This window comes from Macaca thibetana, chromosome 14 (genome assembly GCF_024542745.1).
Source record: "Macaca thibetana thibetana isolate TM-01 chromosome 14, ASM2454274v1, whole genome shotgun sequence".
In the NCBI taxonomy this organism is placed as follows: Eukaryota; Metazoa; Chordata; class Mammalia; order Primates; family Cercopithecidae; genus Macaca; species Macaca thibetana.
Window position 1 is genome coordinate 100,816,410 of NC_065591.1, and position 15,428 is coordinate 100,831,837.

The 15,428-nt window shown below is 38.7% G+C and overlaps 1 protein-coding gene across 3 annotated transcripts in view; it reads left to right on the top strand.

The window, feature by feature from the left end:
* Nucleotides 1-14,763, top strand: part of DDX10 (DEAD-box helicase 10) — a 342,707-nt gene extending 327,944 nt beyond the window's left edge. For all 3 annotated transcript variants that reach the window (XM_050758689.1, XM_050758690.1, XM_050758688.1), the window contains one exon: nt 14,084-14,763. In XM_050758689.1, coding sequence (XP_050614646.1) covers nt 14,084-14,261 — 178 coding nt within the window. In that variant the 3' untranslated portion in view covers nt 14,262-14,763. The remainder of the gene's footprint in view (nt 1-14,083) is intronic.
* Nucleotides 14,764-15,428: the final 665 nt, after the last annotated feature.

Genomic DNA, 15,428 nt, shown 5'->3' on the forward strand with positions numbered 1-15,428 from the left:
ATTTTATTTTGTAATTATAAGTAATGTTTTAGTGGGCAGCCTTGTTGAAGACTGGGTTTTGTCTCCTTTGAAGTCACTTGAAGGACTGATGAAGAGTGAGACTAAACTGTAAAACTTCATTTTGCCAGATAGCTGGAATGTTAGGGACATGCCTGGGTAGGTGATGATCTTGGATATTGAAAACTAATCAGGGAAAGTAGATTGAGAGAGAAGCAGATGAGATGTGTTTCTGGGGAGCACAAAATGTTCTACATGCAGATTAGCCATGAGAAAAATGCATAGCATAAACTCAACTTGTATGATGTTTAATTTTTTTTTTAATCTGGGAGAAGAGACATAATTGTACCTTCTAAACTGCTGTGGAGCAGGGATTCTTAACCTGGACTCTGGATGAGCTTTAGGGAAATCTTGAGATTGCATGCGAAATGATGGCGTGGGCGTGCATGTAGCATAGACACTCCTGTGCAGTTAACTGCTGGATTTATGACCAGAACAATAGAGTGGGGCCAAAAACTTTTTGCCGGTCCTAAATGGCATCGTAGATATTTTACAGATGGAAACACATATGTGAAGTAATGGTGTGATGTGCAATCTTCTGCCTTCTCGTTCTTCCTCACCACCCCCAGCCTTTTCTGATTATTAGAATTCTGATCCAAGAGGACCAGTTTTTTCCTCTCCTTTTGCAGTTATGTTTATAATGAAGTCTGAGCCCATCAATCTTTTCTTAGATGAAATTGTTTTTACAAATTTGTTTTTAGTACTGAGCAGCTAGAAAAGAGACATTAAGGATGTGATATATTTTCACTACCAATTCTACATGTGGTAGCCTTTGCTGACAGGAGAAAGCTGAGCACATTTTATGGAATGTACTGCAATAATTAATCTTCATTAGGACCGTTGCATGGACTCATAAATTAAAATTTATGGTAAGGAGAAAAGTCTCTGGCACAACATTTTTGAATACCAAAGTGCCAATACTTTAGGATAGGTATAAAGGTTTCTGAGTATGTTTCAAATGATCACAAGCTCATTTATTAGGTTTAAATTATTTAGGAAAAAAATCCAAGCTACATTTATGGATATGAATGCAAGAAGGAGAGTTTTATACAATTAAATGTCCAAAACTGGGCTCTCGGGCACTAAACTCTTGGTTCTCCCAGTAGCTTTGCACAGCCAGTTTAGCTGCGTGTTGTAAAAGGACACCCAGGGTTTCTGTGTAAGGGCATGTTCACTGTTCTCCACCTCTGGACACCCACCCTCAGCTTCCTTGCAGCTGTATCAGTCTGTGGTTTCACCTGATAAAGTTTGCATTCCAAAAGAAAGAGAAGAAAAAGCAAGAAGTTGAAAAGCTGCTCAGACTGTCTAATAAAAGGAGTGTGCTTTCTTCTAGCAGCCCCTTGTCCTTGCTTTTGTGAAATTTTTGAATAGGCTGTACAGTGATGTCAATCCCCTATTCTGTAATTTAACACATACGAACTTGCGCACCCCTAATTGTACATGAAGAAATGCAGTTGCCACAGAAGTTATGAGCTCTAAAATGAGTCTTATGCCACTTTCTGGCTGCACAGTCTCTTTTCCAGTCAGGTTTACAGAATCCCCCATAATTTCAGTTGCCGTTTTATAACTTAATTATTGGAACTGTCTGCCCCAGCATCCTTGGAAGTTTAGTGCTCACTCCACTACGTTGGGTTTCTATAAGGCATTGCATCCAGTAGGAGAGAAGTTGACAGATTTTCCCAGAAGATGTTTTTCTTCTATGTTGCCTTGGCCATAGCCTATCGGACAGCACTTGGAACTTTTTTTTTTTTTTTCTGATGGAGTCTCACTCTGTCGCCCAGGCTGGAGTGCAGTGGCGCGGTCTCAGCTCACTGCAACCTCCGTCTCCTGGGTTGAAGCAATTCTCCTGCCTCAGCCTCCCGATAGCTGGGACTACAGGTGCACAACACCAAGCCCGTCTAATTTTTTTGTATTTTTAGTAGAGAAAGGGTTTCACCATGCTAGCCAGGCCGGTATTGAACTCTTGACCTCAGGCAATCTGCCTGCCTTGGCCTCCCAAAGTGCTGGGATTACAGGCGTGAGCCCCGCACCTGGCAGGAACATTCTTGAAGTTTGGTGTAGTGGTTCTGATTACTGTGTCTTCGCAGCCCAGGAAGTGTGGTTTCTGGGTTACAAAGGACATTCTGACTTGTTTTCTTTGGATTTAATTCACACGTCATTTATTTAAAGTATGCTGTTTACCAGTGAGTGGTCTTCCTATTCATGGCAGGTACCAATGATTACCTTGCTCTTCTTGTGATCATATGTCATTTGCCCCACTCTTTCCCACACTTGTAAGTTTATTAGCTAAAGTGTCCTAAGAGCCAGAAAGGGAATTTAAAATTCAAGTGGAACAAGCCCTAGGAGTTCCCGCTACTTGGAATAATATATCAGTGAGTCAGTCTCTCTCCTTATGCCTTTCTCTGTCAATACATAGGAATTTAAACTATGCCTGATCCTGGCAGAGTGTTCTCAGAAGCATCCATTTTACAAAAATAGTTGCTCTAGCAGGTGTGAGATACGAATTACGTGAGGTTCTGTGCACCAAGAGACTGAATGCCTTGCCCACGTACGCCACTGCTTGTAGTTTTAGAATATTGATCTACATGCAGTATTATTATCAACTTTGTGACAGGGAAAGTAGTTTTATGAAATTAAGACTGTTAGAACAAAGGCAGGCTACTTGGCTTTGTGGGGAAAACTGCAGGTTTGGGGATCAGAGAGACCTGAGTTTGAATCTTTCTTTCACAAGTTGTGGACCTTTGACAAGTTACTTAACCTGTGTGACCCAGCTTTTGTCATCAGTCAAAGGAAGATAATTTTTGCCTTGCAAAGTTACTGTAAAGATCTAACAAGGGTAAAAAGAAAGTGAAGTATGACATTGAATAGGGTCATTAATATGTAGTAATTATTTTAATTACTAAAAGCGAAACTGGTAGGAGTTAGTACATGAGTATATACATTGATAGGAATAAAACTTAATGCCCTCTAGGGTATCTACTTTTCACTGTCTTCCTCATTGAAGTCGTTTATTAAGTCCCCAGATAGCACTAGGCCCTATATTCAAAACAGTTTGCAAAAATATCCTACAGCCTGGTTGAAATTAATGATGTAGTGACAATAATGTCATGTAACATAGCCTATTCAAAATGTGGATAGAGAGTCCATGTTACCAAATTGGAGTGTAGGACTGTCCTTACCTGTCTGTTCTCCTTCGACAGTCCCATGATTTAGGCATTTGATAAACTGCTAGTTTACCATGTGACTGGCAGAGAGCAATAAAGAAGAGGTACTGGACCCCAGCCCCTCATAGAGCGTACACTCCAGCAGGAGAGGTGGACCATAAGGAAGTAAGCAAAAACCAGATAAGAGGTGGTGACAGGGCCTTGAAAACAATAACCGGTGAGGGAGGAATTGGGAGAGTTCGCTTTAGCCAAGATGGTTAGGAAGAACCCTCTCTGAGGCGAGACCTGACAAATTATTGAAAGCTACCTCTGGGAAGAAGGAATGATTCATATTTATCCTAGTGTTCTAATCATGGTTTGCGTAGACAATTATTATTTAAATATTTACCCTAATAGCATCATCATGACTGTACAATTCTGTGTATTCCTGTTAGGAGATTCCTTGGCTGCTTTTCACCTCATCATCATTCTACCCATGTGTCTATCCTGATTGTGGTACTGACTTCATGGAAGGTGATGAGTATAAGAAACAGTTGCTATTCTAGTCCATACAGTGGCAACTCATTAGAAAGGAGTGAGCCAACATTGAAATTCTCATAAGAACAGAAAAGTGAAATTGAGATGGTCTGAGTACTCTAAATGAGGATGGGAAAGGTAACTCAGGTGATGTATTAAGGGACATGTAATTCTTTGGGGATAAAAAGAGAAAACTCTGATGTGTTGTTATGCTTAATTTAATTAAGTTATAATGTATTGGGGGGTATACTACCTATTTTAAACTATACTTTTTTTTCTTGACTTTCTTCCTAGCTGTTTTAGTTTTTACAGTAAACATGGAATAAAAAATAGAGTTTTCATATTTCCCCTCACTACCTCTGCAGTTTCCCCGATCAGTAACATCTTGCATTAGTGTGGTGTATTTGTTACAATGGATGAACTAATAGTGATACATTATTATTAACTAATGTCTATAGTTCAAATTAGAGTTCACTTTTGGTGTTGTATATTTTATGGGTTTTGACAGATGTATAATGTCATTATAGTATCACACAGAATGTCATTATAGTATCACACAGAATAGCTCATTGCTCTCAAAATCCCTTGTGCTCCACCTGTTTATCCTTCTCTTTCCGAATCCCTTGCAACCACTGGTCTTTTTATTGTATTCACAGTTTTGCCTTTTCTGAAATGCCATATGGGTGGAATCGTATATGCAGCCTTTTCAGATTGGCTTCTTTCACTTAGCAATATATTTTTAAGGTTCCGCTATATCTTTTTGTGGCTTGATAGCTCATTTCTTTTTATCACTGAATAATATTCCATTGTATGGATGTATCGCAGTTTGTTCATCTATTGAAAGACATCTTGGCTGCTTCCACATTTTGGCAATTATGAATAAAGCTGCTATAAATATTCATGAGCAGGTTTTTGTGTGGTAATAAGTTTTCAGCTCCTTTGGGTAAATATCAAAGGGCACGACAGCTGGATCACATGGTAGGGAGTATATTTAGTTTTATAAGAAACTGCTAAACTCTCTTCCGAAGTGGCTGCATCATTTTGCATTCCTACCAGCAATGAACGAGAGCTCTTTTTGCTCCACAGCCGCACCAGCATCTTGTATTGTCAGTCTTTTGGAATTTAACCATTTCATAATAACTTCTGTAGTTTAAAGCTGTTTTTAATTTTTAAAATATAGTAGACTGTGATAATAATAGACTTTGTCTTTTCAGATTTTGGTTATATGCTGGATTAAGTACTATTCTGCCAAACATGAAATTCTAGCTTAGCGTAGCCCTTCCTTACGAACAGGGTTGCCCTTTGAAAAACTGTCTTCTCAGCCTCTCAAAGTGAAGATTTACCTGAGATAAGGCTAATAATAATATACTTAATTTTAATAAACGCATCAAAGACTATTGTTGCTTGCTGAGGGCCTTAACCTAACAGGGACCCAGGACCTCTCTTCCCTCCTAGAATTTGTCCCAGACCCCTACCCCATTCAGAATCCCTTCCTGAGTGTCCCAGCTCCCCAGGAGTTCTCTCATGAGCCATGATAGTGCCACTGTACTCCAACCTGGGCTAAGCAAGACCCTGTCTCAGGGGGTGGGGGGACATCTCAAGTTAAAAGGCTTTCTCACCTTACCTGGTAAAGACCAATATAATCCAGTTAACATCAACAGAAAAGTAAGATCATGCCTACCATGGGGAGTTGGAGAAGCCATAGTTAACATTTATAATGCATTCACTATACATATATCACTTATTTAATCTCTCTATGAGGTAGATATTAGTCACATTTGCAAACATAAAAATTGGCACTGCGTGACGTTCAGCAGTTTTCCCAAGTTTTAGGCAACTGCTAGGGTTTAAATTGGGTCAGACTGTCTCCAAAGCCATTTTCTTTTCCTCTGTGCCAGAATTTTGGAAATGACGTATTTAATAACAGTACTTGAATCATTGTTAAGTAACTGATTTGTAAAAGCAGTCGTTACAACATTAAACAAGGAAGGGGGAAAAGTAGATATTTTTTACATTATGCCATGTGTATATTTCAGAGAACTTACCTGTAAAGTTAAGGGGAAAAAAGGTTCCATGGTCACAGTGTCTTCCAAATATACTGAGTTAAACTTGATAGGACGAAGTTACAGTAAGATCCAGGCACCATGAACTAGATGTTATAAAATACCTTTAACAATAAACCTTTTAGGAAACTAAAGATTCTTCTTAATCACCTAGTTACGCTTCCTCTTAATTTTGTCTTCAGATCCTGTGTCTCAATGTTATCCACAAGGTTATGGTGTGTTCTGTGCCTTGCTGAAGCCTAAAAGCATTCATTTTCCTGCTTTACCAGTCAAATAACCCTCTCAAAGCAGTAAGGTTAGTCTTATAGGAATTGTTTTTAGTGAGCCAACAAAAGCTACTAGAACCAGGAGTCTGGTTTTTGGTTTTGTTTGTTTTGCACATATGTCATCAGTGTGTAAAATATAAAAAAGGGATCTATCCTTTTTTCTGTAAAGGGCCAGATAGTAATCATTTTACACTTTGAGGGATACTCACCTCTGCCGGTACAGTGGTAAAGCAACTGTAGACAATACATAAACAAGTGGGTGAGGCTGCATCATCAGTAAAACTTGAGGTATAAAACAGGCACTGTGTGAAATTTGGCCCACAGGTATAGTTCGCTGACCAGCCTTTCTTTTTTAAAGTTGGTAATCCACTTTAAAGTCCTGTTGAAAGCTTTATATACTTTGCAAAATTTACCTTCTCCTTCTCTTTGAAAATGGGAACCAGGTTGAGCATGGTGGATACGCCTTTAGTCCCAGGGAGGTTGAGGCAGGAGGATTGTGTTAGCTCAGTTCAACGCTAGCTTGGGCGACATAGCAAGACCCCCCATCTCTAAAAAGAAATAATAATAAAATGGGAACCATTTTGCCAGTCTCCAGTCTTTGAGGATCCTCTTCCATTCTCCATTGACCCTAATGAACAAGATGGTTTCCACTTTCTCTAAGAACCCAGTATGTAGTTCTCAACAATCAGGGAAGTACTTCATTTAGAGTAGCTAGTGGCTTCATATAATCTTCATCCACTTTGTTTCTTTCCTGGATACCAATGTTTCTTGTTTGTTTTTTTCTAAAGGTCTTTCTCTTCAAAAGAAAACAAAAGATATAAGTTGAGAATTTGCTTTTTGGTCTAGTTTCCCATCAACATTAGGTAGTACTCTTGTGATAAAAATGAAAGCAACTTCAATTTTAACTTTTAATGTTTTTGACAAGTGCTGTATTTGCTTATTATACTCTGTTGAAATATTGTATCTGCTGGTGGCAAACCACCCTGAGTCTAACGTCCAGGAAAGTGAGGGGAGATCCCACTGTCATTGCAGGTCTTATGGAACCTGATACCTTTGTCTTGAAGTCATAGTCATTTGTTGACTGTGCTACATGCTGTTAAAGAAAAAAATTCATGACACTTACTAAAGAATAGTAAGTCAAACTTTATTCAAGGGGTAGGGGCCACTGCAATGGGGTTTTTTAGTAGGGGTGAGAGACTGAGCTCAACTGAGAGTACAACTAGGACGAGTGAGAGTTACAGAGATTTACAGGGAGGGATCATTAATGGAAAGTTATTAAGAAGGAACATCAAGGGTTTGGAGGATTCTGGCTAAACAGATTCCACAGGATTGTTACCGAAGGCAAGCCTGGGGGATGGGAAATTTGACCAGATATTAAGGGTGAGAGATTTTTGTTACACTGACTCAGCAGGATTCTTGTTAAACTGGACTAAGTTGGCAGACCTGGACTAAAGACAAAGCCCAGTCAGAAAGACGACTTAGAAGAGCCAGACTCAAGTTTGGTCAAAAGAGAGTGTGTTTGTCAGTACTTCATTGAGGGTTAAGATTTTGATGTGATCACACATTTTTAAAAGGATAATAGTTAGATTTTATTGCAAAGAACATCAAAATTACTCATTTTTGTTGAAGTGACATGCCAAGTTTTGATCTTTTTATAATCTTAAAAGTATTGTCTCATTTCTCATTGTGAGTCTGAAGTTATTGGGTGGTACTTTTTTACAGTATAATTTCCCTTCCACCATTAGTGTGTTAATTTTCACTGTGGCTTTGATCTCTTCAATTTCTTTGGAATTAATGATACAGTGTTTAGAGAAAAAATACAATGCAGATTTAAATGTCTACTTACATACTGGCTTAAAATGAATCATGTATGCTGCAAAGAAGATAAGAATGTGATTTTAGTTGGGGATTATTCTTTCTGACCCTATATGACATACAGTGGGCCAGTCAGATACTACGCAGGACAGAAGCTCGGCCCAGGGGGTTTGTTCGTTTCTTCAAGAAACACGTATTAAGCCCTTGGGTACCAAGGCAGTGTGGCTGCAAAGAACAAGACAAAGTTTTTGTCCTTAGGGAACTTGTAATGTAATAGAAGATAAACACATAGACAGTTGCCATAAGGCATTTCAGATGGTGCGATGGAAGTAATCACAATGTTAGGGTAACCCTAAGAGGGCACTTAACTCACATGGGGGTGGGTCAGGGAAGGCTTCCCAGAGCTGGAAGGAGGTCAATGAGTGAGGATGGTTGCAGAAGCCCTAGAAAACATAGATGGATTTGAGAGAGGATCAATTAAATTAAGGTTATAAAGGAGAAGGTAGCTCAAGGATGACTTCCAGGTTTTCAGTGGGGGAGTAGTCCTTTTCACTTAGAAGGGAAATAAATACAGGAAGAACAGATTTGGGGAAAACATGTGATAGAAGTATGTTTAGTTTGAGGTGCAGGTAGAAACATCCAGGAGTTGGTTGAATATGCTGATCTGGTGGTCTGGAAAAAACCCTATGCTAAAGATGCACATTTTTAAGTCATTAGCATTGTGGAAGACTGTGGAAACACTGAACTGCATGAGAATACCCAGAATGAATATGTAAGATGAGGACAGTTGAGGCCCAAGGATGGAACCTGGGGAAATGAACATTTATGTAATGGATAGAGGAAGAGGAAACTGGGAAGGTACAATCAGGGAGGTTGTAGTCAACCTTTAAGTACTTTAAATTTAGATGATTGCTGATTACATCTCATGGAAGTTGCAGTAGTGGTAAAATTTAAACTGTCCATTGACAGGGCGTTAACTCAGCAGAAGTTGTGTTTGAAAAAACAAGTTACTGGGTTTAGCCATAATTTGGCCACTTATATAATTTTTTAAAACATGCAAAGCCAAAATTTAGAACACCGGAACTTGTGATATTAAAAACGGAGGATTAGTCAGCAGACAGGAGCCTGTGCACCCACAGACTGGATTGAGTGTTCTGGGGGGTGCTCCCACACGTGACACTCTCCTCTGTTAACTCTGCTGGAAGTTGAATTAGAAGCAAAATCCATTGAAATGTTGCCTTTTTTGTTGCAGTGATGGTAATCCTTGGGGCTTCGAACAACCCTAACTGTCATTATTTTTACTGTTCAGATGAATGGACCTTTACTGAATGAATTCTTTAAGTCATCTTCAGAAATGAAGACAAGGAGCCCCAGACCTCAAAAAGCTACCCATTTAGTAGGCAGAAGAAGAAATCTATACCAAATTACAATGCACAAGGTGGAATCCTTGAGGAAGAGGTATTATTTGAACTGGCTTTTGAAGGATAAGGGAGGTTTAGATAGTTAGAAAACAGAAAAGGAAATTCCATATCGAGATAAAAGAAACTGAGAAGCTAGGGCATATTCAGGTAATAGAAAGGAGCCCCAAAGAACAGGGGCTCTTTTATATTAAGGGGGACTAATGCCAAACAGCTTACAGAGGCAGGCATATACCAGATCATGAGGCTCCTTAAAGATTATACTAATAATCTTTCTAGAGAACCACTGAAATTTTTATGAAAAAGACAAGAGCCAAGCTGTGCTTGACGGAGACTAATTCTCTAAGCGTGCTTACAATGGGCTCAAAAGAGAAATGTTATACATGAAGGTTTTATAAATGATATTTCAGCAAGAACTTTTATTTAAGATGACTGGTTCTTAATTTTTTTGTATTGTCCTGAGGGGAGAGTGGTCATGGAAACCATTATTGAATGGCTTCCTAAGAAGGCTGATATGTAAGACTGAAAAGTAAAATTATCAGGAATTCTCACAGGTTTCTCCATATGATCCATGGAGCACCATTTTCTATCCTGGAATGATGACTCCAAACCTTTTCGTCATCACAAGACAAGCTTTTGTATAACCATTTTCACAAAAATTTCAAAATCATCAAAATAGAATTTCCCTGTCATCATCTGTTTTCAACCATAGTGGTCCCATGTGTTAAAAGATTTTTATCTCTCAAGAAAGTTAATATTTCGCATTTGTTTCATTAACAAAGATGTAATTTCCAGTTCATCCAAGTATCTGAAGTATTGAGCATTTACAAAGCCCAGTTAATATAATTCTAGCCAAAAGCAAACAAATCCCACAACTTAGTCTTTGGCACACAATATCAGATTAAAAAAAAAAAAAATATATATATATATATATATATAGAAAATAACCCATGATTCATATATCTTGACCTAAGCAGTCTCACCTTTTCCCATAGACACAGGGACCCTAAGTTGGAGATCAGGTTATCAACAGGAACAAAGATTACGTAGCATACCTACTCTGTCATCATCTGTTCAGATTACATATTACATGATGATTTTTTCTCTGTTGTATGATACGTTCTTTAAATGGCATACCAGACATTACTAATAAAGTCTTTATTATTTGGATTATTGAAAGTTAACGAATAGTTAATTGGCGCTTTTCCAATTCAGAAGAAAGAGATCACTTTTAATAGGCAGATTTGTACCTTTCATGGGAGATAAGGAATTGGAGATGGGTCTTGAAGGACAAAGGAAGACCCAGAAGAGGGAGGCACCACATTTGCAGCAAACACTGGTGGAAATGCCCAAGTGTCTGCCGAGCTCGCGAGTGAGGGCCATGCCTGAGGAGTGAGGGACTGGGAGGAAAGCTGACCTGAACATGCTAACTTCAGGTTTTCTTCCAGCTCTTTTGTTTCTTGTGAAATTAACCCTGTTATTCCGGGGTGATGATGTAACCTACAAGTGTCTAAAAAAGTTAAAATGTTGAAACCAGGAAATCAGCCCTATTGAAAAATAAGTTCAGTTTCTCCGAGTATTCTGATGTTTGGTTTCAGAAAATTTAGAAATTCAGAAAGTTATATTCCGTTTAAAACTCAATTACAAATAAAGATTTTAAAATTGAACTCACATTCCAATGTTGTATCTTGTTTGCTTAATTATTAGCAATGAGTGAGTTGTTTGGCTCAGATGGTTACTTTGGTTATCCAGACAAGCTTTTGTGTATCCATTTTCACAAAAATTTCAAAATCGAATTTCCCTGTCATCATCTGTTCAGATTACATATTATATGATGATTTTTTTCTCTGTTGTATGATACGTCCTTTAAATGGCACACCAGACATTACTAATAAAGTCTTTGTTATTTGGATTATTGAAAGACTGACATCTCTGAATTCTTTAACTCTACTTTTGATTTTTATAGCAGTAGTGGGGCTTTTGGTGTGCTGAGTTAAGCGATGCTTTGGCTTTTTAAGATGTGCTTTATCCATTGTGTTGCACTGTCTTAATGCTGAGCAGTGATATGTTTGCTTTTGACCCTTGCCTTGAACATTTAAAGAATGTGGCAAGAGTCTAAGTCCCACAGAAGTGCTGACATGAAGATAAAATGTGGAGCTCAGACTTGGACTCGCCCCAGTTTTGCAGGCCACCCCCTCATTGTCAGTCATCTCAGGGACCTCCTTACCTCCCTCGGCTTAGTGGAGAACACTGATTTCACTCCTTTTTCAACCTCTATTGCATTTTCATTATTTCAGTGGACCTGTTATCTTCAGAATGTTTTACTATCTGTTTGATACATGGCACCAATGATGTGCTGCCACCATGGCTCCTAACAGAACTCATGATAGAAAGATGCAAGAGCCCCTCCCAGAACTTGCAGAAAATATTTAAAAATCAAGAAACTAGAATTCTCTATTACGTATATTAGATTGTTAACCCATCAGAAAGAAGTCCCTGTCCCTAATTGGATCCAGTGAGCTCCAGGTGAACATTAGCTAGATGGGGTCAGAACCCCACTGCCTGCCTGATTCATTAGGTTGTAAATGAAAGGGAGTCCTCTAGTGCCACTCCATTTGGAAGAGGCCTTTTCTGAAGAGACCAGATAGTGGCTATAGTTTGCTTTCTGCTTCCTAATTACTTTCTAGGTTTATTACAGTATCCCCCTTTTGGTAATTTATCTGTAGAATACCTATACTGTTGTTTAATAATTAATTTATTATACAGATTGCTGCTCATTTGCTATAGAAAGTAGTATAAAGGGCCTTCCTAGAATTTGAAGTGATCCACAAAGCAGCAAAGCTGCCTATTGTGAAAATACTTGGACTACATAATTTTCCACCTTTTGTTATCCAAACCACCTATTTCCTGCAGCGCATGTAATGTGCAGGAGCACATTAACAGAGGATGCAATAGACAGCTCACTAATCAGGCCATTTCTGATGAGCTGACCTGAGATGCACTTGACGTATAGGTAGAGCAAAAATCAGTATTCCCTTGAACCAGATAAATCCTGGCACTATAACCCTGTGGGATTGTCACAGGACTGGCCATACTCATAAGATTAGGGCTCAATACTTTTTTTTAAGGCCCCTTTTCACTAAGAATTATTTTAATTATTTGCTGACTGAATTTGTATCACAGGGAACTCTTTCATGTTCATCTCTCCAGGCACTCTTTTAAAATACAGTAATTTGTGGCTTTAAATAACCTCATAGTGCCATCTAGTTTGTCTTTCCTCCAATGGTGAAAGAGAATGGCTGAGTCAGAGCATTGGACACTTCTGGGAGGAAAATGGAGGAATGATTTCCAGGTTTGCATCAAGCTGGTCATAAATGGATGTGCTGATTAGGTGCATTCACTTTGATATCCAGGCTGTCTTCTTAAAGAGTAATCCAGGCCATTGGAAGTGGAGCAGTTTGTTCTCTTTCAGAACACGTCATGTGCTTGGGATATAATGTAATATTTCTGTGATTTTTTTTTTTTTTTTGCTGATTAGATATAGTGAATGTGAGAATTTAAAAGGAAGTAGTTTATAGACAGAAAGTTAACATGTATTGAGCACTACTGTGTGTTCTCATTTATATAAGTTCATTTAATTCTCACAATTTTAAATAAATTACATAATACCTGTCTTTACAAATAAAACTGAGGGTTAGAAGTGTTAATTAAAGGTCTGACTGTGTTGATGCCAAACCAGTGCTCTTTCCACAGTTCCTGGTATTTAAATGTTGATTGAGTCAACTCTAATTGCTTTCAAAAGCCTGCCTTTGGGGCTGGGTTCAGTATCATTCATACCTGGGTTTGAATCCCATGGGTGTAATCTTGGTCCAGTCATTTAACCTCTCTTAACCTCATTGCAGAACGAGACTCATGCACTCCACACTGAGGGTTACCATGAATATCAATGACATAATCTATGTAAGGTATGTAGCGCAGTGCCAGACCCTGAGGAAGCCTTGTATTCATGGTTGCTACTGCCAATAGATGGACTTTTTATTTTGTTTTAATCGTATATCCAATAATTGGGTCATCTTGGAACAGCTAATATCTCAAAATGCTTGGAGGATAATGTTTTGCTTTTTCTTCTATTTTTAGCATATCAAGTGATTTCCTCTACTTTTAGAAATTAGCTTTGTTTTTATAGTCTATGTCTTGGGTATGTACAAAATACTGCAATAATGTTTGCTTTCTTAAGGCTATGTGTGTGTCTTTGATACAGATTTTTAAATGGAGGAAATTTATTTGACGTCTTAAGTAATCTGTAGTTTAACATCTCAGGTTCTATTTTATGCATGATCTCTAGATCACAGCTTAATGCAACAGATATTAGAAGCAGCACCTGTTGTCCAGATAGCTGTTAGCTTGCACACTGTTACCTAAAGATAACCTGACTTTCAGTAGAGGTAGTTTGACATGGCAGGACAAGCACACACTGGAGCCAGACATACCTGTGGTGCCTCTCCGTGTCCTCAAATTGTCGATGATACAGCTGTAACTTCCTAGAATGATTGTGAAGATTGGAATACCCAGTGTGAACAAAGTACCTTGCACGTGCTTGGTGCATGGTAGGACCTATCTACTGATGGGAAGGTACTTACTAATTATACAGATATCTTGATGTTGCCATGGTTTCCTTCATTCTTGAATAATATCACTTTACCAACTCTCTGTAATTTTGTCCTATTTTAAATGTTTGATTTCATACTGAGTCTAAAGTAAATCTTTGGATTTCTTCTCACCAGTGATACCAAGAAGCAGCAGGGAATGAAGAAGAGGAACAACAGTGACGTGGAAGACGTGGGACCATCAAGTCGTAACCGAAAGAAGGCCAAGTGGGACACGTTAGAGCCTTTGGATACTGGCCTGTCTTTAGCGGAGGATGAAGAGCTGGTGTTACATCTGCTAAGAAGTCAAAGCTAAATACTTCCTGCGCCTGCCTTCTCCTTGAAACCTTGGTTATGATTGTATAGGCAAGAAGTTGAAACACAGTTGATTTGGGGGCACTTAGGTATCATATGCTCCATTCCCAAAGGGCACATTTCTGGATAGAAGCGATCGTATCTCCAAGTCCCTCTCACAGGATAAGCTTTGTGCCATCACTGAGCATACTCAGATCGAGGGTGGATGATACCATTTCCTGACCCCGGTTTCCAGCATGTGTTCCGTTAGATTTTTATCCATGGGTTCCTACGCCTTGTCATTGGAAATGCTACCTTTGTTTTACTGGCAAGTTCTGGAGCTCTTGTGTCATTGTTGGAAATTCCTGTCTTGCTTACTGTACAGAAGTTTCTATGTTACTGTTAAAATTGCTCATGATTTCGGTGTATTTAATATTTGCAAAGAGACTGAGCATGATGGACCAGCCCTGAGAAAGAATATTTTTGAATTGAGATAATCAATAATAAACATGTTTCCTATAAAAGAAAGTATTAATGTTTACATTATGTCCAGTAACGTAAGAGAACTCTCAAAGGAAGGTTCTTAAGGTTAAAGTGCTTGGCCAATTCCTGAAACAGTGAATTTGTCATGTTCTTAAGTTAGCCTTCTCAAGGATATCATTTAACTTAACACTTGCAGGTTTGCTAGTGATCGTTTATAAAATTCACAGAAGTTCTAAATACGAAGACTGACTAAAACATGGCCTCTTACTGCGCATGTAGTAGCTGCAGGTCCTCTGCAAGTGCTCCAGTCAGCACTACCGCAGAGCCCCACCCAGACCCAGCTCCTGGTAATGAGTACGATGCAAAACAAGGCAGAGCCTCTTTTTTGTTACAGATAACTCAGATTCTTCAAGGGGAAAGAATATGGTAAAGAAATGAGTCTTGACATGAAACTGATCTTATAGATCTGCTACCTTCTCATGATTCCGTCCCTTTCCTATTTTCCCACTCCATGCACAAATATTTTCAGTAACAGGTGCAAATAAAATTACAAGGAAGAGAAATGATGGCATTAACACCTGGATATCTCAAACCTTTTCAACTCAGCCTAAGTCCGCGTTTGTCTCAGAAAAGTTTCTTTTCTTTTTTTGTTTGGTATCCTTGTGAGCCAGCACCAACATCATTTCACTATCACAATGAAATCAGG